Source organism: Oncorhynchus gorbuscha, linkage group LG19, assembly GCF_021184085.1.
Source record: "Oncorhynchus gorbuscha isolate QuinsamMale2020 ecotype Even-year linkage group LG19, OgorEven_v1.0, whole genome shotgun sequence".
NCBI lineage: Eukaryota > Metazoa > Chordata > Actinopteri > Salmoniformes > Salmonidae > Oncorhynchus > Oncorhynchus gorbuscha.
In genome coordinates this window covers 29,446,196-29,472,399 of record NC_060191.1, presented here as the reverse complement: position 1 = coordinate 29,472,399, position 26,204 = coordinate 29,446,196, and the positions used below count along the sequence as shown (strand labels likewise).

The following is a 26,204-nucleotide window of genomic DNA, read 5'->3' as shown; positions in this document are numbered from 1 at the left end:
ACAAAGTGTATGTGTGTGTGTGTCCGATTTCAGATAAATGTTTGATGAAGTAATGGAAGTTTAAATAATCCGGATGAGGACACACAGTAAGTCCCCTGTGACTCCAGTCAACAAAAGGAAAATGAGAGTGTGTGTGTTTTCTCCTGTCAATGCTCATTTCACTGAGTTGAAATGTATTTACAATACCTTCAACCCCAAGAGATTTCAGTCTTGGATCAACATCCTTAGCCTATTGGTCTTTAGAGGATGTACATTGGAAACTGATGTGTGGATTTAACGCTGGAGTTTAAATGATTGACCTCAAGATCAAAATATCTTAGTGTTCCAACAGGATCTGCAACAGCATTAGGAAGATTGAAGGAATCATGGGTTGAATGGGAATGAGGAAGCTGAAGAAAACAGCAAAACGTCTTGGTAGAAGATGCGGTGTGCAGAGCTTTGACCAATCAGAACAGGAAAGCACTGGCATCTGTGAGTTTCCTTACTCGTTCAGCTGTAGTCTGTCTGAATGCACCAACATGAATGGGGAAAGAGGATATCTAGTCACTATTGAATGCATTCAACTGAAATGTGTCTTCCGCATTTAACCCAACCACTCTGAATCAGAGAGGTGCGTTAATGGACGTTATCGGCACCCGGGGAGCAGTTGATGTTGGGGGATAAGTGTCTTGCTCAATGGCAGAACGGCAGATTTCTCCACCTAGCTGGCTCAGGGATTCGAACAATCGACCTTTCAGTTAAACCACTAGGCTACCTGCCCCCAGTCACAGAGGCACCTTACTAAGGCCGAGAAATGGGGAATCAATCAACATCAAAACGACGCCAATGGTACATGACATGTGATCATCACATTGTATCTTGAGAATACTTTCAATATTGGGCTAGAGTATCTAGCTCCGCAACATGTATTATTAACCAGCCACAATTGTGACAAATTGTCTTCTAGTTAATTATATATAATACACAGGAGGGAATATAGCAAGTGTAAAGACGTGAACATGTTTCTTGGAGGTTGAAAGTTGTAATGCAAGACAGACCTCATGACTCACGAGGCCATTGATAGCTTGCGATTTCAGTGCTTTTTTCATTAGAATCTGTTGCACCACATATGTAAATAAATGCACTATTTACTTGACTTTCTTAGTCAATTCAACTTTTCTATGCATTTGAAACACTCACCAAAACTTTGAAGTGTTTATTATGTGAATAATGACACCGTAATAATACAATATTACAGTGGTGCTTTGACTTTGAATACAGGTGGTGAAGGCAGGGAGGATTTATGTGACAGTTAAAATTTCACCAAATTTTGTCATAAGCAAAATGTTTTTTTCAATGACAGAGGTCATATGACACTGTATGAAAAGCTTGTTGTTTCCCCCCTCAGTAAACACAAGTTTGAGTTGAAAAGGGACCATAGTGGATCCTTTCCCCCTTGCAGTGGAGGGATACACTGAACGGTGACCAGCCCTCCCACCGGGTGGTTTCGTGTTTCATGTAAATATAGTGCCTAATGACACAGTGTCAGTGCATAGATGCTATTATACCCTCCCAACCAGAGGTCATCTCTGCTGCCTGCCACGCCCTAGGGTGTGGCACCTCACCACTGCGGTTACAGGCCTGGCTTTTGCCCTAACCAAAATGACAGACATGATTTTATCTTAAAAATTTCTCAGGGGTTTGGCAGTCGGGTAGTGCTGAGAATTCTCGGCGAAGCGAGCATGAGGTTGGTAGAGACTGGGTGATTAGTAGCATTGTCTCAATGGCTCAACTTTCGTTACTTTCTCCGTTTATTTGTTCGCCTTTGAAAGCCAAAGCCGCAGCTTCCTGTTGATGTGAACCGCAATAACTTTATGATAGGTGGTGTTGAATGGTTGCGGAAGAGGTCAAGGCATCCATCCATCTTACTTTGAAGTGATTGTGAGAGACATCACCAACAGAGAATAAATATATTGCTCTCGGCAAAGCCCTGAATCAGTCCTAGGAACTGTAATACCTCAACTAATGTCCTTCAACTAATGTTCGACCTGCTTTTGTTAAAAAAAACTTTAAAAAAACAATAGGACATCACAGCAAGCAAAGAAAAGCAACATATTGAAAACATTTGCTCTCAACAACACGTCACTCCAATGTGTGGCCTACATTCCAAAAAACACAGAAAAAGCCAAAAGTGCACATTGACAAGTGGTCACAGTCCTCTCAGAACAACATCCAACACAGTGTGTTTCTGATTAGGCCCACGAGACACGTCCCCGATGTCCAGATCTCCTAAGCCACGCTGTCCAGGGCATCATACGAACAAGGCAGAGCCAGCTCCGTCCGCTTCATTTGATCTCATATGGCGCATGAGGAAAGAATTACTGTACGCCAAGTGCTTGTTAGTGCTGCTTTGATGTACGATTCACCTTTCTCCTCCAAAGCGCGCCGATGGTTTGAGTTTTACATTTAGAGAGCAAACTAATCCCCAGGATGAGGCCACGTACAGTATATTTGGCCGTGGCCACAGCCGGCCACTCCCTCACGCACTTAGTCAATATGAGTAAAGGTTTCATCGTTGCAAAGTGTATGAGATGATTAATCCTAACAAACACACACATTTTTCTCACCCCGAAAACGTAAATCTTACATCATCTCAGGATGCTTCACACATTCCATCCCTAATCTTTCCAAAGGCTCATACTTTACGTGTAGGGGGAAGCTGGCCCTGTTATTGGGGTCATTTGTTTCATACTGTACGTTAAAGGGATAGTTCAGAATTTTGGCAATGAGGCCATTTATCTACCTCATGGATACCATTTTTACGTACTGTATCTTTGTCCAGTATGAAGGAAGTTAAAGGTAGTTTCGCCAGCCAATACTAACTGGCTTTAGCACAAGGACTGGAATTATACAGGAATAGCTAACAAGCTAGCTGTTCCCATAGAATTACAGTAATTGCGCACTTGCTAGAAGGAAAGTTCCTTCAAACTACACACAGAAATATTAATTCTGAACTATTCCAGGGCCGGCCAGAACGAATCAGTTGGACGGGCATTTGATTTCCATAGGGCTCACAGGACCACCTACATTTTTAAATGGGTTTTATAGTAAAGACCTGTAATTTAACTATACAAATGTTTTACCTTTTAAAGTGGCATGAACACAAGTCATGAAGTTGTCATCTCACTGTCAAACAAATCACTTCAAAAAGTAGGTTATCTTTGCACGTTTGTCCAAAAATAATTCCAGCATCCGAACAGTGCACTGTGCACCTGCCAACTTCAATTCAATTTGCTGAAATTAATCTCACCGGAGAAAGCATCCGAGCGAGCGAAACAGTGCCCCTCTGCCTTACTATACTGTATGCTGTCTGGAAAAAAAAAGTATGACATTCCATACTCTTTTTGTCCAGACAGCATCCATGCTCCATGGGCATCCATGGAGCCCATCCAAGCTCCATGGGCTACCCATACTGAGCCAGTAGGGCGCTGTTTCATTCACTCCGATACTTTATCTGAGATTGATTCGTCTATGTCAGTGCGCATCTTGGTCAAATCAATATTCAAATATAGCCCTAGTGAACATCTAACAGACAGTGACATACTGACCTCTAATACACTTTCACTGCTCTCAACTAAGATGTAATCTGTAAACATAGTATCTACTGCACTCAAAATTGCAATTTTTTACTGAATACTTGAAACAATTTAAACCTAAGTGTAAAAAAAGTCGTAGAAATACATAAAACATTGGGTATGCACATATTATAAATCACGTATTTTCATGTGAAGTTCAAGATTTATGAATCAGTCTTGGCATGGACTTTATTGTACGCACAATTTAAGATACAATCTGTGCATTTTATTATACTGAACAATAATATAAATGCAACAAGCAACAATTCCAAAGACTGGGTTCATATAAGGAAATCAGTCATTTGAAATAAATTCATTAGGAGCTAATCTATGGCAATTCCCATGACTGGGAATTGGTCAAAGATACCTAAAAAAAGTAGGGGTGTAGATCAGAAAACCAGTCAGTATCTTGTGTGACCACCATTTGTTTCATGCTGCGCGACATCTCCTTTGCATGGAGTTGATCAGGTTGTTGATTGTGGAATGTTGTCCCATTCTTCTTCAATGGCTGGAACACGCTGTTGTACACTTCAATCCAGAGCATCCCAAACATGCTCAATGGGTGACATATGAGTATGCAGGCCATGGAAGAACTGGGACATTTTCAGCTTCCAGGAATTGTGTACAGATCTTTGCAATATGGGGCCGTGCATGATCATGCTGAAGCAGTAGGTGATGGCGTCAGATGAATGGCATTGACATTGATAAAATGCAATTGTGTTAGTTTCGGTAGCTTATGCCCGAGAGTAGCCTTATATTGTCCCCAGCACAAGGTACACATGTGTATGAACATTCTGTTTAATCAGCTTCTTGGTCAGGTGGATAGATTATCTTGGCAAAGGAGAACTGCACACAAACAGGAATGCAAAACAAACTTCTGTACAAAATTTGAGGGAAATAAGCTTTTTGTGCATATGAAAAATTTCTGGGATATTTTAATTCAGATCATGATACATGTCATTAACACTTTACATGTTGCGTTTATATTTTTGTTCAGTGTAGTTTCATGAATGAGGCCTCAGCTCTTTCAGATCGTATTACTCTGTGGGTGAGACAAATGAGCACTGGAGGCCCAAAGTGAAATAAGATGCAAGGTGAGGTGCTATTGCAACATGCACCCTGATAAGGGAAAATAGATAGAAAGGCTGAAAACTCAGACTGCATGGGAGTTAACTGTACACTAGTCTCTTTATGTGTGTGTATTTTGAAGTGTCGGACTCTGAACACCTGTGTGCAGTTACAGATTCTCAGGGTACTTAGTAGGAACACCTACAAGTCAGGGGATTCGGTAGTATTTCATCTAAGCTCAGCAAAAAAAGAAACATCCTCTCACTGTCAACTGCATTTATTTTCAGCAAACTTAACACGTGTAAATATTTGTATGAACATACGATTCAACAACTGAGACATAAACTGAACACATTCCACATACATGTGACTAACAGAAATTGAATAATGTGTCCCTGAACAAATGGGGGGTCAAAATCATAAGTATCAGTCAGTATCTGGTGTGGCCACCAGCTGCATTAAGTACTGCAGTGCATCTCCTCCTCATGGACTGCACCAGATTTTCCAGTTCTTGCTGTGAGAAGTTACCCCACTCTTCCACCAAGGCACCTGCAAGTTCCCAGACATTTCTGGGGGGGAATGGCCCTAGCCCTCGCCCTCCGATCCAACAGGTCCCAGACGTGCTCAATGGGACTGAGATCCGGGTTCGTCGCTGGTAATGGCAGAACACTGACATTCCTGTCTTGCAGGTAATCAGGCACAGGATGAGCAGTTTGGCTGGCGGCATTGTCACGCCGGAGGGTCATGCCAGGATGAGCCTGCAGGAGGGGTACCACATGAGGGAGGAGGATGTCTTCCCTGTAACGCACAGCGTTGAGATTGCCTGCAATGACAACAAGCGCAGTCAGATGATGCTGTGACACACCGACCCAGACCATGACGGACCCTCCGCATCCAAATCGATCCCGCTCCAGAGTACAGGCCTCGGTGTAACGCTCAATCCTTCAACGATTAACGCGAATCTGGCCATCACCCCTGGTGAGACAAAACCGCGACTCGTCAGTGAAGAGCACTTTTTGCCAGTCCTGTCTGGTCCATCGACGGTGGGTTTGTGCCCATAGGCGACGTTGTTGCCAGTGATGTCTGGTGAAGACCTGCCTTACTACAACAGGCCTACAATCCCTCAGTCCAGCCACTCTCAGCCTATTGCCGACAGTCTGAGCACTGATGGGATTGTGCGTTCCCGGTGTAACTCGGCAGTTGTTGCTGCCATCTTGTACCGGTCTGATGTGATATTCGAATGTACCGATCCCGTTGCCCCAGGTGTTGTTATACGTGGTCTGCCACTGCGAGGACGATCAGCTGTCCGTCCTGTCTCCCTGTTGCCCTGGCCACATCTGCAGTCCCCATGCCTCCTTGCAGCATGCCTAAAGCATGTTCACGCAGATGAGCAGGGACCCTGGGCATCTTTATTTTGGTGTCTTTCGGAGTCAGAAGAAAGGCCTCTTTAGTTTCGTAAGTTTTCAGAGCTGTGACCTTAATTGCCTACCATCTGTAAGCTGTTAGTGTCTTAACGACTGTTCCACAGGTGCATGTTCATTAATTGCTTATGGTTCATTGAACAAGTATGGGAAAGTGTTTAAACCCTTTACAATGAAGATCTGTGAAGTTATTTGGATTTTACGAATTATCTTTGAAAGACAGGGTCCTGAAAAAGGGATATTTCTTTTTTTTTGCCGAGTTCAGATACCCTAATAACGATGACATGTCTATCTGTGAGACTGTTCCACCATCAAAATCCCATAGGCCTCCTTGAAGCCCCATTAAAGCTCATCTCTCATCTCAGGGTCTGAGCTGTGGTATGTTGATTAAAGTGGATCAGGCTGTCTATGCTCCCTATGAGTCTTTTTAAGGTCTCTTTTCATGTGTGCATCTGGCTGGAGTGCTGGGACATCAGAGAGGGAGATTGATAGGGTGCCTGAAGGCATTAGACAGAACATGTGGTGACACACACTTTGCCCCGGGATGTGATTCAGTCATCCTTTTCTGTATCAATCGGCCGCACTCATGTTGACTATCATTTATCAGGGTTGTGTTCATTAGGCACCAAGTGTAAGAACGTGGATTGAAACAGGGAGGGACTGTTTGGACTTTGCCCTAATGAGCACAACGCAGATGAGGTATTCCACAACAGATTCAGTAGAGCTTACTCAAATATTCTCAAAGGTCACCTCCATAGCTTCATCATAAAGGTGACTGACCAGTATATAAAGACTTCACCATCTCAGCTATGAAAACCATCAAGACATTTAAAAAGTGGCAATGAGCAGGTGAAACACTCCCCGTCACTGGTTTGCCAAAAAGCTGAGGGATGGGGTGGGGGAAATGTAACAACTCAAATTCATAGAGCTATGGATGCAAGGACCATTATATAAAAATTATAGTAACCATGTTGAAGTCTATACAGTGTCTGTTTACATTGACTGTGTTTACAAACATTGGAGTAAAATAAGCTTATATTGTGGGTTTTGATGGGTTATGACAGTTGAACTCATGAGACATTTACAAGATATATTCTTCAAGAATCAATGGGTACATATCATTAATTTATAAGTTTTAAAAAATGGATGTAGTTACTTCAGATTGCCCCTTTAAAGTACTGTCAAATATAATGAGGCCAAAGGTCAATTCGTTTATTTTCATTTAAAAAAAACACAGGTCCATTATTTTTAGTACAGTCAACTTGATGTCAAACAAAACTAAGATTAGAAAGGCAAAGAGTCATTCAAAGAGTAAAATTAAAACGGGGAAGACTGAGGCAGACACACATTCAACTATTCTAACAGTCAGTTCCTATAGAATAACACTTACTGAAACTGTCTGTGTGGATCTGTTTTACCATGGAAGCTAGAAAACATAGTAAGAGAGTCGACCAAGAGGACACCTATTCCCCATTTACAGAAAACGTTCACTAAACCAGAAGTAACAGTCTGTGCTTGCACAGGGAGGGCCAAGAGCTCCATCTGGATGCTGCTTCCTGATTGGATGGCCGACAACGTGTATTTTTCTGCATGATGTTCATTGGTGAGAACAATGGAGAGAGAGAGAGAGCTCGGAGTCTTGGTCCTCCGAGAGGTGGCTCTGGGAAGAATAATGAGAAGAGAAAGGTTCAGTACTTCAGTCCGGATATCTTACTTGACATAGCAGAGGGAGAGAGAGTGAGAGAAAGGCGGGGGTTGACCACTGTCAAATTCAATTTACCATCCCTTTATTGACTTCTTTCCAGGCTCGTTTTTACAACATGGTGCTCAAAACGACACAGGCAATTAAAAAAAGGATTAAACACAGCCGATCGAGGCGAATGACAACAGCACTCTCCATTTCAAAGTGAATTACTCATCAATTCTGCCACATGTATAGATAATCGTTTGCAATACACAAACTATAAAATAACAGCATGGAGCTACACAAGTTAAATCGGAGACATGAACCATAATCATTAAATCTAGATGGGTTGTCAGTCAGCCATAGTGAGATGTTTGAGGACAATTGCAAGGAGCACAGAGATCAGGATTGCGTTCAGTGGGGTGTAATGATTGATTTTTCAGATAGAAATATATCATGCAGAACAGGCGTGTTCCTCAGTCGTGTCAAAAATGGAATCATGTCAGCTCTACAAAATACATTTCTATTGGCAACGTTCTAGAACATTGCGACTCCTGAATGCATAACTGAGCTTCTGATATAATCTTCATTGTTCTTTATCAATCCATGTTAAAAAGTGGTTGGAGGTGAACATATGGTCTTGAATATTGATCAGATAAAAGAAAAAAATCAAAAAGCTGCACAGTTAAAAACTACAAACCCCAGAGAACTTCAAACATGGTACTCACCTGGGGATCCGTAGTTGTAGATCAGTAGCTGATCAACTTCTTGACAGCATCAAAGCATTTCCACTTGTCTGGGATGTAGAAGGGTTCGAAGATGTGAGGGAAGGGAGTGTCGTAGCCGCAGACTCTAGCGATGGGCGCCTCTAGGTTGAGGAAGCACTCCTCCTGTGGACACAACAGGGACGTGGTCAGTTTCACTCTCTCTCAGCAGTCACATTACATCCCTCTTGACATGGATGACAGGCTCTGCAGGTGTGTGGGTAATCGCAACAAGTCGTGTTCAATAGGCCATACGTCGAAAAAAAGCAGCAAGAGGAAATTCAGAAGTATTTCTAGTCAGACAAGTTGAAATAGTACGTCCCCGTTTTACTAGGTTTCTATCCTTCTTGTGCCTAAACATGACCCAGTAAATGCAACTCTTTACCTGACTTTGCGGTACACACGAGGCCAGAGTTTTTCATGACCACATTCTCTATGTTCTAGACCTCAGCTGAATCTGGTAATGAATTGTGTGGCTGTTGAACAAGTTGAGGAGACCAAATATCTTGATGTTACCTTAGATTGGAAACTATCATGGTCAAAACATAAAAGATGGGGAGAGGTCTGTCCGTAATAAAGAGATGATCTGTTTTTTAGACACCACACTCCAAAAAGCAAGTTCTGCAGGCTCTAGTTTGGTCTAATCTTGATTATTGTCCAGTCGTGTGGTCCAGTGCTGCAAGGAAAGACCTACAGTTGAAGTCGGAGGTTTACATACACCGTAACCAAATACATTTAAAATAAGTTTTTCACAGTTCCTGACATTTAATCCCAGTAAAAGTTCCCTGTTTTAGGTCAGTTAGGATCACCACTTTATTTTAAGAATATGAAATGTCAGAATAATAGTAGAGAGTGATTTATTTCAGCTTTTATTTCTTTCATCACATTCCCAACAGGTCAGAAGTTTACATACAATTAGTATTTGGTAGCATTGCCTTTAAATTCAAACGTCAAACTGGTCAAATGTTTTGGGTAGCCTTCCACAAGCATCCCAAAATAAGTTGGGTGAATTTTGTCCCATTCCTCCTGACAGAGCTGATGTATCTGAGTCAGGTTTGTAGGCCTCCTTACTTGCACACACTTTTTCAGTTCTGCACACATATTCTATATAGGATTGATTGAGGTCAGGGCTTTGTGATGGCCACTCGAATACCTTGACTTTGTTGTCCTTAAGCCATTTTGCCACAACTTTGGAAGTATGCTTGGGGTCATTGTCCATTAGGAAGACCCATTTGCAACCAAGCTTTAACTTGGTCTTGAGATGTTGCTTCAATATATCCACGTAATTATTCTGCCTCATTATGCCATCTTTAAAAAAAAGTACACAAGTACCTCCTGCAGCAAAGCACCCCCAAAACATGATGCTGCCACCCCCCGTGCTTCATGGTTGGGATGGTGTTCTTCGGCTTGCAAGCCTCCCCTTTTTTCCTCCAAACATAACGATGGTCATTATGGCCAAACAGTACATTTTTTGTTTCATCAGACCAGAGGACATTTCTCCAAAAAGTATGTTTTTTGTCTCCATGTGCAGTTGCAAACCGTAGTCGGTCTTTTTTATGGCGGTTTTGGAGCAGTGGCTTCTTTTTTGCTGAGCGGCCTTTAAGGTTATGTCGATATAGGACTCGGTTTACTGTGGATATAGATAAATTTGAACCCGTTTCTTCCGGGATCTTAACAAGATCCTTTGCTGTTGTTCTGGGATTGATTTGTACTTTTCACACAAAAGCACGTTCCTCTCTAGGAGACAGAACGTATCTCCTCCCTGAGCGGTATGACGACTGCTCCTAAGGATGAACCAGACTTGTGGTTTACAATTGTTTTTCTGAGGTCTTGGCTGATTTCTTTTGCTTTCCCCATGACGTCAAGCAAAGAGGCGCTGAGTTTGAAGATAGGCCTAGAAATACATCCACAGGTGCACCTCCAATTGACTGAAACAATGTCAATTAGTCTATCCAAAGCTTCTAAAGCCATGACATTTTCTGGAATTGTCCAAAGTGTTTAAAGGCACAGTCAACTTAGTGTATGTAAACTTCCTACCCACTGGAATTGTGATACAGTGAATTATAAGTGAAATAATCTGTCTGTAAACAAAAATTACGTAGATGTAGATGTCCTAAACGACTTGCCAAAACTATAGTTTGTTAACAAGAAATTTGCGGAGTGGTTGAAAAACGAGTTTTAATGACTCCAACCTAAGTGTATGTAAATTTCCGACTTCAACTGTAGTTAAAGCTGCAGCCAGCCCAGAACAGAGCCCAGCAAAGCTGGTTTCAAAAAACAGATAAAGCAACACCTCACGGCACAACGCCTCTCCCCTGTTTGACCTAGACAGTTTGTGTATGCACTGTTACATAGGTTACGTGTGCCTTTCCAAGAAAAAATTTATGTAGTTGTGTCCTTGTCTATTAATGCTCTGCATTATCTAGTGTTTCATGTTTAGTGTCGACCCCAGGAAGAGTAGCTGCTGCTTTTTCAACAGCGAATGGGGATCCTGATAAAATACCTAACACCAGGAAAAACTCCAGGCCCCTGCTCTTGTGCTTGACAGAGAGACAGTGGAGGGGAATCAGTTTCACTGTCATGGCTGTAGCCACAGTAAGACTGGAAATTATTCACTGGAACATTACTACCAGCTTCACTACCACCATCCTTAAAAGTTGGAGACAAATGGCTTATTTCAAATCACAGCTCAGAGTTGGCCAACGCGCAAAGCTTTGTGTTTTGGCAGCGCTGGTAAACAAGCCATCACTTATGTCTCTATTGGCTTTTGACCTCCTCTCACAGCATCTGAAAGCAATGGAGGGGCCAATAGAGGAGAGCCATCGCTGAGCCAAATTAACCATAGGGTCTTAGTAACTAGCATTCACACAGAGAGAGAGAGACACACCACACATTCACACACCCTCTTAAAATGTGTATGTGATGTGTGCTCACAGCTCACCCAATCATACCTACACAAGACAAAAATCAGTCACAAACTTGAAAACTGAGACAAAGACGAGTAGGGAGTCGTTGGGCTTTTAGAACAGATTCTGCAGACCCCTAGCTAAACTAAGGCTAGCCCTACTCTGTGGACATCGTGTTGTGTTTGCATGGTTCTGCAGTAATATGTTGTTCCATCTCCTCCAAAACATCTGGCAGGGTTCAGAAGAAAGTCAGGCTCCATGAGAAAGCCTTTGTGTGTCTCCTTATTTCATGGGCTGTAAAAACAACAGAGAGCCTGTAGATGCGTGTCGGCTCCACGTCCCCAGTATCATGCCAGGCCCGCCGGGTCTAATTTACAGATATAGCTTTAGCATTGCCAGCAGCGGCATGTCTCAGGTTGCTTTGATATGTTAAAAAGGAATTGGCAGGCGGACAAAAGGGTCCTCTGGGTCATTAGAGTTTACTGTACCACGCGACGGGAATACATACGCAGTATACATTATTACCACAGTGGTACAACAAAGTTCATACATCAGTGTTACAAGCAATTTGACATGTTTTACAACGTACAGGGAAAACGATGGGCTCGTTTGTAAGGCTTATGGCCCACTGTAGTGTATCAAAGGGGGGTTGGGGGTGTCTTTACTCAGCCCACTACAGGCAGCCCCGCTCTGCCTCGCTAATTAGTGGTGATTAGCTTTAAAAGGATGCCAGCAGTTAGTGCCAGCCAGCATCCCCTCCCCATCCAACCCCACCCCGCCTGCCACTCCATGGCCAAGTGGGCCAAACGGTTTCCGTGGAGAACGCCTTCTGTCCTCTCCAACAGTCTAGGGCAGAGCTGGGAGACTGGACATGATGCATTGTATGTAGAAGACCATAAGTTCACATATTCTATAGTCAAATATCTATATTCCCCCTATTGCACCTAGTTGAGGCAAGAACATGAATCAATTTAGCCTCTAAGGTCAAAATCTTATAAGTACAAAATTACAGTTTTCAAAGTCCTAAAGAACTTGAATAGCTCTTCAACACTTGGAAGGTGGTTGACTTCCTTGATGCAGAACTCTCAGAAAGGACACTCACAATGTCTGGCAGTGGCTAAGGAAAATAAAAAACATTGAGCTGCGACTAATTATATTCTTTGACCAGGTTTCCTTGTCTTGTTGCTCAGTGGAGTCTAGGAGTGTAACAGTCAGACACTTGTGTGGCAGCTGGAGGGGGCCTGCAGTGGACTTCAGTGACAGGATTGACAGCACACTTAATCACGGAGATAAAACAAATTAGATGAGTCTGGTCAGGCCTGCATTTTTGTAGAGTTACATCAGAAGTGTGATAAATCCTGTTAGACTTTTTGAAAGAATGGAAACATTTAGCATAGGCCATGTAGCCTAGTCCATCTCTCCCAATTTACTGTCACGATAGAGGACCCTCCGTGTCTCTAGAGTGCACACAGCATTAAGGGAGAACGTCTCATGAGACAGTCTATGATCCACAGGCAGACAGAAAGACAGTACGAAAGGCTTTTTTTCCTGTAAGATTCCTAACTGTAATCTCCTCGAAATACATTTACTTACTGGAAGCAAGAAGAAAGCCGTCTGGTTGCTTGTCACCACAGCTAAATGATGATGTGCAACAGAACTCCGATTTCAATCAAATCGCTGTTTATCTTTAGAGAAAACACATCATTATACGCAATCTGACTTAAATGTCTGCATAGAAATATGAGAAAATGGCAGAATAAACTATGGACTGCATCTCCCGTGGAGGCAATATAGAAAAATGTAAAATACCAACCGGCGGAGGTTTAGATTTGCAGTTGCGCATTTTTGTCTCCTGTCACACAGAAAAAGTTTGTCAGCGACAGCCACAGATTGCGGAATTCAGTCACTATTGGATAATTCCAATATTACCAAATGGGACGGCCAACAATGACAAATCACACACTGCCCTCTGGGCACACACTAGCTGAATCCGTATTGTGACTTGGAATCAACGTGGAAAATACATTGGATTTGAAATAAGTAATCAACCAGTTCTGTTTTGATCTCATTTGAACCAGCATTGTAAACATTGAAATTAGGGTAAAACTTTCGTGCCTTCGGGAAGTATTCAGACCCCTTGACTTTTTCTACATTTTGTTACGTTACAGCCTTATTCTAAATGGATAAAATCAGCAATCTAAACACAATACCCCATAGACAAAAGCGAAAACAGGCTTTTAGAAATGCTTGCACATTTATTAAATCTAAAAAACAAATACCTTATGTTAAAGAGTCAGAATGCTTATGTAAATGAGACTCGACATTGAGCTCAGGTGCATCCGGTTTCCATTGATCATCCTTGAGATGTTTCTACAACTTGATTGGAGTCCACATGTGGTAAATTCAATTGGACATGACTGGGAAAGGCACACACCTGTCTATATAAGGTCCCACAATTGACAGCGCATGTCAGAGCAAAAACCAAACCACGAGGTCGAAGGAATTGTCCGTAGAGCTCAGAGACAGGATTGTGATGTGGCACAGATTTGGGGAAGGCTACCAGAGCTGTCCGGCCAAACTGAGCAAACGGGGGAGAAGGGGCTTAGTCGGGGAGGTGACCAAGAACCCGATGGTCACTCTGACAGAGCTCTAGAGTTCCTCAGTGGAGATGGGAGAACCTTCCAGAAAGACAACCATCTCTGCAGCACTCCACCAGCCAGGCCTTTATGGTAGTGTCCAGACAGAAGCCACTCCTCAGTAAAAAAAGGCACATGAGAGCCAGCTTGAAGTTTGCCAAAAGGCACCCAAAGATTCTGACCATGAGGAACAAGATTTTCTGGTCTGATGAAACCAAGATTGAACTGTATACCAAGAGTCACGTCCGGAGGAAACCTGGCACCACCCCTACGGTGAAGCACGGTGGTGGCAGCATCATGCTGTGGGGATGTTTTTCAGTGGCAGGGAATGGGAGACTGTTTCCCATGCCAATAAAGCCCTTGAATTGAAATTGAATTGAATTGACTAGCAAGGATTGAGGCAAAGATGAACAGAGCAAAGTACGGAGTACCTTGATGAAAACATGCTCCAGAGCGCTCTGAACAACAACCCTATGCACACAGCCAAGACAACGCAGGAGTGGCTTCGGGACATGTATCTGTCCTTGAGACAAGTCCCCCCACCACCTTTATTTAACCAGGTAGGCCAGTTGAGAACAAGTTCTCATTTACAACTGCGAACTGGCCAAGATAAAGCAAAGCAGTGCGACAAAAACAATCCCAGAGTTACACATGGGATAAACAAATAGTCAATAACAGTGTCCTTGAGTGGCCGAGACTTGAACCCAATCAAACATTTCTGGAGAGACCTGAAAATAGCTGTGCAGTGACGCTCCCCATCCAACTTGACAGAGCTTGAGAGGATCTGCAGAGAAGAATGGCAGAAACTCCCCAAATACAGGTGTGCCAGGCTTGTAGCGTTATACCCAAGAAGGCTGGCTGTAATCGCTGCCAAAGGTGCTTCAAAAAAGCACTGAGTAAGGGGAGTGAATACTTATAAAAAATAAAACTGAAATGACATTTTCACAAGTTTGCACTAAATTTGCACAAAAAAAACCAACAACTGTCTTTGATTGTCATTATGGGCTATTGTGTGTAGATCGATGAAAAATAAATATATATATATTTAACACGGCTGTTACAGCTGTTACATAAAATGTGGAAAAAGTCAAGGGGTTTGACTATTTTCCAAATGCACTGTATATGTGTGTGTAATATCTCTATATATATATTTCTAATGGCACACAAGACACCTCGTCTGATTCACAACTGTCTAAGTGGACTAATCCCTTGCAGAGGCCGTGGGGATTGCACACCAGCAGTAAGCCTACATTTACAGTAAATTCCCATAATTTCTAATCTACAATGTTTGTTTGGTTATGGTCATTTCTGTTAATGCAATATATTATGACAGTCGTACTGTTCTCATTGTAGGAGTGGACACTGTTTGCAGCGAGCACAACCTAGGCTACACTTGTGATTAATAGGTTTTGGTTCATTTCATTCCATTTATGACTTATCAATTTATTAATCCTCTTTTGTTTGGTGCGCTCCTGTCAATCTTGAGAAAGGAAACGCACCTGACTACGTATAGAAGTAGGCCACGGCTACCTTGCCTGGAAGCAAATGTAGGCCTATAAATGTGCCCAGATCTGGAGATCTGACACCATTTCTGATTGTCTTAACTCACCATCACCGTGAGGCTTCTCAAAGTAATTTTTTTTCTTCGCCTCTAACAGCAAGTAAACAAAGTCTGTTTTTACATCCATTGAGAATGACAATAGTTCATCAATGAAGCCTATTTGAAAAATCTTTCCAGGGCTCTCCCTTTTGATAACCACTCAGCATGAAAGGGGAAGAAAATGTCATGCTCTGATCGATGGAAACTTCATTAAATAGGCCTACCTGATTACTTCTTATCGCTTGCGCAAATAGCCTACAGCTGTGTGTCAGGAGCTCACTGGCGTGGGAAACTGAGCACCCAGAACATTTTATATCATGTTGTAAGTTTGCTAGCACAAGCTTCGGCCTGGACCAAGTTAATAGTTCATACAACGTTTCAAGTTCCTTGCAGACAGACCATGTGTAGCCAATATGATTTATAGGATATTTATTTTTATCAGGATATTGGCAGTGGTGGAAATAGTATGCAATCTTCATATGAGTAAAAGTAAAGATACCTTAAAATATAATGACTCAAGTAAAAGTAAGTCACCCAGTAAAATACTACTTGCATAAAAGTCTAAAAGTATTGGGTTTTAAATGTACTTAAGTATCAAAAGTAAAAGTATAAATCATTTAAAATATCTTATATTAAGCAAACAAGACAAAACATTTTTTTAAGGCTAGCCAGGGTCACAGTACAACACTCATAATAATAATTCACAAACAAAAATCTAAGTTAAAGAATAGCACTAAATCAAATCAAACTTTAAATGCACTTTAAAAAAAGTTTGATTTGATTTAGTCTTATTCTTCAAATTCGATTTTTGGTTGAGATGGAGGCATGAATCCAACATAGTAATAACTTGTAGACTAACTTTGAAATCAATCAACCATCCTGCAAATACAAGACAATATCCAAACGTAAAAGTGTTTTATTAATATCCTGAATTTGGCATCCTAATTATAGGGCTAAATGGTACATTACTAAAAGTATGTGGACACCTGCTTGTCAAACATCTCATTCCAAAATCATGGCATTAATATGGATTTGGTCCCCCATTTGCTACTATATTAGCCTCCACTCTTCTGGGAAGGCTTTCCACTAGATGTTGGAACTTTTCTGGAGGGATTCACCTACAAGAGCATTAGTGAGGTCTGGCACTGATGTTGGGAGATTAGGCCTGGCTCACAGTCGGTGTTCCAATTAATCCCAAAGGTGTTTGATGGGGTTGAGGTCAGGGCTCTGTGCAGGCCAGTCAGATTCTTCCACACCGATCTCGACCTCTCTCTGTGCACTGGGATATTGTCATGCTGAAACAGGAAAGGGCCACCCCAAATGTTGCCACAAATTTGGAAGCACAAAATTATCTAGAATGTCATTGAATGCTGTAGCGTTAAGATTTCCCTTCACTGGAACTAAGGGGTCTAGCCCAAACCATGAAAAACAGCCCCAGATCATTATTCCACCTCCACCAAACTTTACATTTGTCACGATACATTGGGGCAGGTAGCATTTGCCTGGCATCCGCCAAACCCAGATTTGTCCGTTAGATTGCTCGATGGTGAAGAGTGATTCATCACTCCAGAGGACGCGTTTCCACTGCTCCAGAGTCCAATGGCGGCAAGCTTTACACCAATCCAGCCGAAAATAGGCATTGCGCATGATGATCTTAGGCTTGTGTGCGGCTGCTGGGCCATGGAAACCCATTTCATGAAGTTCCCGACGAACAGTTATTGTGCTGACGTTGCTTCCAGAGGCAGTTTCGAACTTGGTAGTGAGTGTTGCAACCAAGGATTGAATACTGATTTAAAAAAAATACATTTCCAAACATTTCTTAAAACCTGTTTTTGTTTTGTCATTATGGGGTATTGTGTGTAGATTGATGTTGTTGGGGGGGAGACAATTAAATCCATTTTACGATAAGGCTGTAATGTAACAAAATGTTGAAAAAGTCACAGGGTCTGAATACTTTCAGAATGCACTGTGTGGAGCAGTACATGAGAAAGCAACAGTGAGATCTCACTGCTGGGGTACTTTCCTCTGCCTAGTCTCTCAGCAACGTTTAAACTGTATCTTTGTCAGTCTTACATAGGCCATTTCAACACCGCTCTGACGTTGACAGCAGTCCATAGATTTTTCTTCCCATCAGTGTTCTTATTTTACTGAGTTACCAAGTAATACATGGTGTGGTCTATTTTTTAAATATTTTTAAGACATCTTGGAAAATCCATTTTGATCTTAAAAGTATTTGTTTATTTGCTTCCATGGTTCGCCGATGAACAAAGGTTTCAGAGGGTTCAAAGACAGCCGCAGTTAGTGGGTTCATCAACACTGGAGGCTTTTAGAGACTGATTAGAAGAGTTCATTATAGACTTCCTGTGTACTGGTACTTAAATATATTACTTACTAAGCACCGTCCTGGAAGGAAAAATTAATCACACATTCTCTGATCATTCTGTTGAAGGTCAAATTTAGGGGAATTCCTTGCAATTTAGATTCAAATCTACCTCTGCAGGTAAAGGATGGACCAGTATGGATGAATTAATACCCAAACTGGCCAAAGAGGGTTTCATGCTAGAATGTGGCCATTCAACCCATCAACTGGCAGAGGAGAACATGGAGCTTGGGGCGATACCTCATGTCCATACTCTACCACAGCCTGTATACTATACAATTTTACTTTCCTCAGTGTGTGTGAAGCTTAACAGGGCTCTTCCATAAACACATGCCTCTGAAGGCGATTGGTATACCCTGTGAGGGAGAGAGACAGAGGGTATCCAGCCATGGTTTTACAGTGGAAGAAGGTGCAGGAAAACAGGGCCTGAGGAAACAAACCAGCTATCTTTTTTTACTTTTTTTTAACCAGGAAGGGCTGATTGAGATTTGAAATCTCTTTTTCAAGAGCGTCCTGGACTCGTTAAATGACCTGACCGGCATACAAGGGTTCTGCTTCTGATTCCGAAGGCAATTATGTCAGAGAATCGCAGGCTTTCAACTTTGACCAACCCCAACTGGGCCGGAATGGAAGACGGCCATCTTTGATGTGAGGCCCGGACCAGTAGTACCACAACTCAGCGATGTGCGTTGGGTTGGAGTTTGATGCGGGACTCCGCGCCATTCCCATTACACAAATAAAGGAAGGAACTCGGCAGAGCAACCAGTGTGGATGATTCCAACGATTCTGAAAGCTGTGGTAGGTCAACAGCAAAGGTTACGGGACCAAAGGCAGTGTATAATTAAAAAAATAAGGCCCGAGGGTGTGTGGTATATACTACAGCTAAGGGCTGTTCTTAAGACATAACTATCGCTATTATCAACTGGTTACCAACTTAATTAGAGAAGTAAAAATCTATGTTTTTTCATACCTGTGGTATACAATCTGATATAGCACGGCAGTCAGCCAATCAGCATTCAGGGCTCGAACCACCCAGTTTATAATCTGGGATTGGTGTTTGCAGTGACTGGGGAGATGCAGCATCAACTGTAGGTACTCAATAAATTAAAAAATGGACGTTCTAGTTTTGCTTGTGTATCTCAAGTAACGCTAAGTGTACTTGCGTCTATAGCGTGAAACAGAGACTTAAAGCCACAGTGTTCTTGTAAGCACAGCCTCTACTGCACGATCCAATCCTAGGGGTCTAGCCTATAAATACTATATACTACCGGTCAAAAGTTAGGACACCTACTCATTCAAGGGAATTTCTTTATTTTTACTATTTTCTACATTGTAGAACAATAGTGAATACATCAAAACTATCAAATTACACATATGGAATCATGTAGTAACCAAAAACAAGTGTTAAACAAATCAAAATATATTTTACATTTCAGGTTCTTCAAAGTAGCCACCCTTTGCATTGATGACAGCTTTCCACACCCTTGGCATTCTCTCAACCAGCTTCAGGAGGTAGTCACCTGGAATGCATTTCAATTAACAGGTGTGCATTGTTAAAAGTTAAATTCCATAAATGTTCCTTCTTAATGCATTTGAGCCAATCAGTTTTGTTGTGACAAGGTAGGGGTGGTATAAAGAAGATAGCCCTATTTGGAACATTTCAAGAACTTTGAAAGTTTCATCAAGTGCCGTCGCAAAATCCATCAAGCGCTATGATGATACTGGCTCTCACGAGGACCACCACAGGAAAGGAAGACCCAGAGTTACCTCTGCTGCAGAGGATACGTTCATTAGAGTTACCAGCCTCAAACCAAATAAATGCTTCAGAGTTCAAATGACAAACAACTCAACATCAACTGTTCAGAGGAAATAGCGTGAATCGGGCCTTCATGGTCGAATTGCTGGAAATCTGTCCTTTGGTCTGATAAGTCCAAATTTGAGATTTATGGTTCCAACCGCCATGTCTTTGTGAGACGCAGAGTAGGTGAACGGATGATCTCAGCATGTGTGGTTCCCACCGTTAAGCACGGAGGAAGTGTGAGGGTGTGGGGTGCTTTGCTGGTGATGCTGTCAGTGATTTATTTAGAATTCAAGGCACACAACAGCATAGCTACCACAGCATTCTGCAGTGATACGCTTAGTGGGACTATCAGTTGTTTTTCAACAGGACAATGACCCAACACACCTCCGGGCTGTGTAAGGGCTATTTAACCAAGGAGAGTGATGGAGTGCTGCATCAGATGATGTGGCCTCCACAATCACCCGACCTCAACCCAAGTGAGATGGTTTGGGACAACAAGTGCTCAGCATATGTGGGAACTCCTTCAAGACTGTTGGAAAAGCATTCCTCATGAAGCTGGTTGAGAGAATGCCAAGAGTGTGCAAAGCTGTCATCAAGGCAAAGGGTGGCTACATTGAAGAATGGAAAATATATTTGGATTTGTTTAACACTTTTGTTTTGGTACTACATGATTCCATACTTTTGACTGGTACTGTGTGTAGCCCAGCGAGGTCCATGTGTTAATTATCACAAAACTGTACGCACAGTAGTATGGGAGAGGCTGCTCAAGTTTACCATGGCCCTCTTTGTATCCCTGAGGTCCATTGTAAGTCAGCAGAGAAGCACTGATCTGAGTCGAGGTCAGCCAATGACAACACCTTTAACGAGGTGCAGCTAATCCACCGAATGGAAACTTTCAAACCCTTAACGCCGCTGTTCCAAATTTGAAAGAAAGTCTAACTAATCCATAATTGGACCGTGCTTTCACTGCCCTGAGGCAGTTGGCTTTGAACCGATTATCGTTCAGCTTCACCCTGCTGTCCAGACATAATACATTGACAAAGGCCTTTATGTATAGCCACTCCTGGAGTCACTAACACGTGGAAAGGGGTGGAAAGAGTTGGCACATGCCAGATAACAAAACAGCTGAACATTTGCTAAGACAAAACAGCTGAACGTCAGGATAAGTCTACTGAAGGCCTGATTTCAATTATTTATTCTTCAACAAACCAAATTAAACAACCAGCTCCAGGGTGGGTAAATCAAGGCATACTCCCAACCCTGTCACTTCAAAGAAAATCTATTTGTACATTGTTCAAAGTATATTTCACATAAAGAATAGAAGAAAAGTTGAGTCCTGGACTCTGACAGCTGAGCATGCATTTCGTCAATTGTAATAGTAACTCATACCAAACCATGAGCCATTAGTATCACAGGACTTAATTTCCGCCATGTGCCCCTGAATGGGATATTCCAGGCAGAGTCTTGCCTTTGACCCTGGTGGTAAGGTGTGGTGCAGGTCTCGCTCTCTGCTTCTGACTGGTTAAGAGGTGTGGTGCAGGTCTCGCTCTCTGCTTCTGACTGGTTAAGAGGTGTGGTGCAGGTCTCCCACTCTGCTTCTGAGGTGTGGTGCAGGTCTCGCTCTCTGCTTCTGACTGGTTAAGAGGTGTGGTGCAGGTCTCGCTCTCTGCTTCTGACTGGTTAAGAGGTGTGGTGCAGGTCTCGCTCTCTGCTTCTGACTGGTTAAGAGGTGTGGTGCAGGTCTCGCTCTCTGCTTCTGACTGGTGGTGAGGCGTGGTGCAGGTCTCCCACTCTGCTTCTGAGGTGTGGTGCAGGTCTCGCTCTCTGCTTCTGACTGGTTAAGAGGTGTGGTGCAGGTCTCGCTCTCTGCTTCTGACTGGTGCAGGTCTCCCTCTCTGCTTCTGACTGGTGAGGTGGGTGCAGGTCTCGCTCTCTGCTTCTGACTGGTTAAGAGGTGTGGTGCAGGTCTCGCTCTCTGCTTCTGACTGGTTAAGAGGTGTGGTGCAGGTCTCGCTCTCTGCTTCTGACTGGTGGTGAGGCGTGGTGCAGGTCTCCCTCTCTGCTTCTGACTGGTTAAGAGGTGTGGTGCAGGTCTCGCTCTCTGCTTCTGACTGGTGGTGAGGTGTGGTGCAGGTCTCGCTCTCTGCTTCTGACTGGTTAAGAGGTGTGGTGCAGGTCTCGCTCTCTGCTTCTGACTGGTTAAGAGGTGTGGTGCAGGTCTCGCTCTCTGCTTCTGACTGGTGGTGAGGCGTGGTGCAGGTCTCCCTCTCTGCTTCTGACTGGTGTGGTGCAGGTCTCGCTCTCTGCTTCTGACTGGTTAAGAAGTGTGGTGCAGGTCTCGCTCTCTGCTTCTGACTGGTTAAGAGGTGTGGTGCAGGTCTCGCTCTCTGAGGTGTGGTGCAGGTCTCGCTCTCTGCTTCTGACTGGTTAAGAGGTGTGGTGCAGGTCTCGCTCTCTGCTTCTGACTGGTGGTGAGGCGTGGTGCAGGTCTCCCTCTCTGCTTCTGACTGGTTAAGAGGTGTGGTGCAGGTCTCGCTCTCTGCTTCTGACTGGTGGTGAGGCGTGGTGCAGGTCTCGCTCTCTGCTTCTGACTGGTGGTGAGGCGTGGTGCAGGTCTCCCTCTCTGCTTCTGACTGGTTGTGAGGTGTGGTGCAGGTCTCCCACTCTGCTTCTGAGGTGTGGTGCAGGTCTCGCTCTCTGCTTCTGACTGGTTAAGAGGTGTGGTGCAGGTCTCGCTCTCCGTTTCTGACTGGTGGTGAGTTGTGGTGCAAGTCTCCCTCTCTGCTTTTGACCCTGGTGGTGAGGTGTGGTGCAGGTCTCCTTCTTCTGCTGGTTGTGAGGTGTGGTGCAGGTCTCCTCTCTGCTGTTGACCCTGGTGACCCTGGCTTGTGGTTGTGAGGTGTGGTGCAGGTCTCCCTCTCTGCTTTTGACTGGTGGTGAGGTGTGGTGCTTCTGACTGGTTAAGAGGTGTGGTGCAGGTCTCGCTCTCTGCTTCTGACTGGTTGTGAGGTGTGGTGCAGGTCTCCCTCTCTGCTTCTGACTGGTGGTGAGGTGTGGTGCAGGTCTCCCTCTCCGTTTCTGACTGGTGGTGAGTTGTGGTGCAAGTCTCCCTCTCTGCTTTTGACCCTGGTGGTGAGGTGTGGTGCAGGTCTCCCTTTCTGCTGTTGACCCTGGTTGTGAGGTGTGGTGCAGGTCTCCCTCTCTGCTTCTGACTGGTGGTGAGGTGTGGTGCAGGTCTCCCTCTCTGCTGTTGACCCTGGTTGTGAGGTGTGGTGCAGGTCTCCCTCTCTGCTGTTGACCCTGGTTGTGAGGTGTGGTGCAGGTCTCCCTCTCTGCTTCTGACTGGTTGTGAGGTGTGGTGCAAGTCTCCCTCTCTGCTTTTGACTGGTGGTGAGGTGTGGTGCAGGTCTCTCTCTCTGCTGTTGACCCTGGTTGTGAGGTGTGGTGCAGGTCTCCTTTCTGCTGTTGACCCTGGTTGTGAGGTGTGGTGCAGGTCTCCCTCTGCTGACTGGTTAAGAGGTGTGGTGCAGGTCTCCCTCTCTGCTGTTGACCCTGGTTGTGAGGTGTGGTGCAGGTCTCTCTCTGCTGTTGACCCTGGTTGTGAGGTGTGGTGTAAGTCTCCCTTTCTGCTTTTGACCCTGGTGGTGAGGTTTGGTGCTGGTCTCCCTCTCTGCTTCTGACTGGTGGTGAGGTGTGGGTGCAGGTCTCCCTTTCTGCTGTTGACCCTGGTTGTGTGGTGCAGGTCTCCCTCTCTGCTGGTGACCCTGGTTGTGAGGTGTGGTGCAGGTCTCCCTCTCTGCTGTTGACCCTGGTTGTGAGGCGTGGTGCAGGTCTCCCTCTCTGCTGTTGACCCTGGTTGTGAGGCGTGGTGCAGGTCTCCCTCTCTGCTGTTGACCCTGGTTGTGAGGCGTGGTGCAGGTCTCCCTCTCTGCTGTTGACCCTGGTTGTGAGGCGTGGTGCAGGTCTCCCTCTCTGCTGTTGACCCTGGTTGTGAGGCGTGGTGCAGGTCTCCCTCTCTGCTGTTGACCCTGGTTGTGAGGCGTGGTGCAGGTCTCCCTCTCTGCTGTTGACCCTGGTTGTGAGGCGTGGTGCAGGTCTCCTCTCTGCTTCTGACTGGTGGTGTGGTGTGGTGCAGGTCTCCCTCGCTGCTTCTGACTGGTGGTGAGGTGTGGTGCAGGTCTCCCTCTCTGCTCTCGACTGGTTGTGAGGTGTGGTGCAGGTCTCCCACTACTGGTTGTGAGGTGTGGTGCAATGGAAGGTCTCCTCTCTGACTGGTGGTGAGTGTGTGGTGCCTTTCTGGTCGTTCCACTGAGAGCACTTGATACATTGTTGTTGAAGTTCCCAGAGGCTTGACCCAGGTCCGATAGCTCAGCACCTTCCTACTGAAAGCTCTATTTTTAGCGCTATTTTCCGTTTCATGGCATTATCAGCGTGGAACCACGCCACATCCCCGTTGTTAGCGGGTGAGTCACCACAGTCCGGCGAGTCGCAGTACTGACCACCACCCTTGGCCATCTGTACAGGCTGCAAGTGGGCCCTCAGGAGCCAGCGAGGTCACGTTGTCAAGGGAACTTGGCCCACGAGAGTGTGTGTGTGTGTGTGTGTGTGTGCCCTGCTCTAGAGGGGGGACAACGTGGCATGTGGCCGCAACACCTGGATACACTTAGACATGAGGTGCAAGTGCGTGTGATCATGTATTCTGTCAGTAGTGGTTGAGGATTCATTTGGCGCGAGATGAAAGCAGTCTCAACAATTCCTCATCATACACAAAGCTCATAAAGCTAATTGCTATGCACAATAAATTCCATAAACCGTTCTATTCACCATATGCTTTCTCACATTCAACAGTGGAGCATGGCGGTCCATTTAAAACCTTGGTTCATGACTAAAAATACTGCTGGTTACCTCGGGACACAAAACATGTGAAAACATGGCTATGACTCATAGACCAATAATCCTACCAATAAGCAGGTCTGGGGATAACAACAACAACATGAGTGACAGCCACGGAGATGAGAAGGTCCAATTCGAGGGCCCTCAGCGCCACACCAAAGCTGATGCAGACACACAGGGCATCATCCACTTGAGGTAATGCCTACACTGAATAGCATGCCATTAACCGGATTCCTTTGATTGTGGTCTAGGGGGGGGGAATCTAAATAATAATTTTGAAAAAAAAAACACCCTGCCGACAAGGGTCATAATCATAACTCAGGAATAGCTCAAGGAGGTGAAACTATGTCTCAAACCCTCTCACGTTATCCCTGAAATGAACACAGAATCAAACACTTTGATCATGCCCTCACCAGGCCAGAGCAGAGTGTTCATTAGACAGAGGGCGGGAGGGAGGGAAAGGGGATACACCCCCCAGTACATTCCATGAGCAGAAAATGTATCCACAGACAAGGTTGAGTATTAGTTTCAACTGGCATGATCCAATATATATCACTCATTTCAACTGACAAAGTTTAGCGAGTTTCAGTATGACATATCTGACATACACTACAGGTCAAACGTTTTAGAACACCTACTCATTCAAGGGATGTTCTTTATTTATTTTTTTTAACTATTTTCTAGATTGTAGGATAATAGTGGAGACATCAAAACGATGAAATAACACATATGGGATCATGTAGTAAACCAAAAAAGTGATAACAATCTTTACATTTGAGATTCTTCAAATAGGCACCATTTGCCTTGACAGCTTTGCACACTCTTGGCATTCTCTCAACCAGCTTCACCTGGAATGCTTTTCCAACAGTGTTAAAGGTGTTCCCTCATATGCTGAGCACTTGTTGGCTGCTTTTCCTTTACTCTGCGATCCGACTTATCCCAAACTATCTTAATTTGGTTGAGGTCAGGAAATTGTGGAGGCCAGGTCATCTGCTGCAGCACTCCATCACTCTCCTTCTTGGTCTAATAGCTCTTACATAGCCTGGAGGTGTTTTGGGTCATTGTCCTGTTGAAAAACAAATGATAGTGCCACTAAGAGCAAACCAGATGGGATGGCTTATCGCTGCAGAATGCTGTGGAAGCTATGCAGGTTAAGTGAGCCTTGAATTTTAAATAAATCAGACCGTGTCACCAGCAAAGCACTCCCACATCATAACACCTCCTCCTCCATGCTTTACAGTGGGAAATACACATAAAGAGATCATCCGTTCACCCACAATGCATCTCACAAAGACACGGCAGTTGGAACCAAAAATCTCCGATTTGGACTCCAGACCAAAGGACAAATTTCCACCGGTCTAATGTCCATTGCTCGTGTTTCTTGGCCAAAGCAAGTCACTTCTTCTTATTGCTGTTCTTTAGTAGTGGTTTATTTGC

The 26,204-nt window shown here is 44.1% G+C and overlaps 1 protein-coding gene across 1 annotated transcript in view; it reads right to left on the bottom strand.

Annotated features, from left to right (window-relative positions):
- Nucleotides 1-7,294: 7,294 nt before the first annotated feature.
- The window catches only part of LOC124005866 (2-oxoisovalerate dehydrogenase subunit beta, mitochondrial-like), a 92,597-nt gene continuing 73,687 nt past the window's right edge, over nt 7,295-26,204 (bottom strand). The window contains exons 10-11 of the mRNA XM_046315492.1: nt 8,516-8,677; nt 7,295-7,763 (exon numbers count right to left, since the gene is read on the bottom strand). Coding sequence (XP_046171448.1) covers nt 8,537-8,677 — 141 coding nt within the window. The 3' untranslated portion in view covers nt 7,295-7,763; nt 8,516-8,536. The remainder of the gene's footprint in view (nt 7,764-8,515; nt 8,678-26,204) is intronic.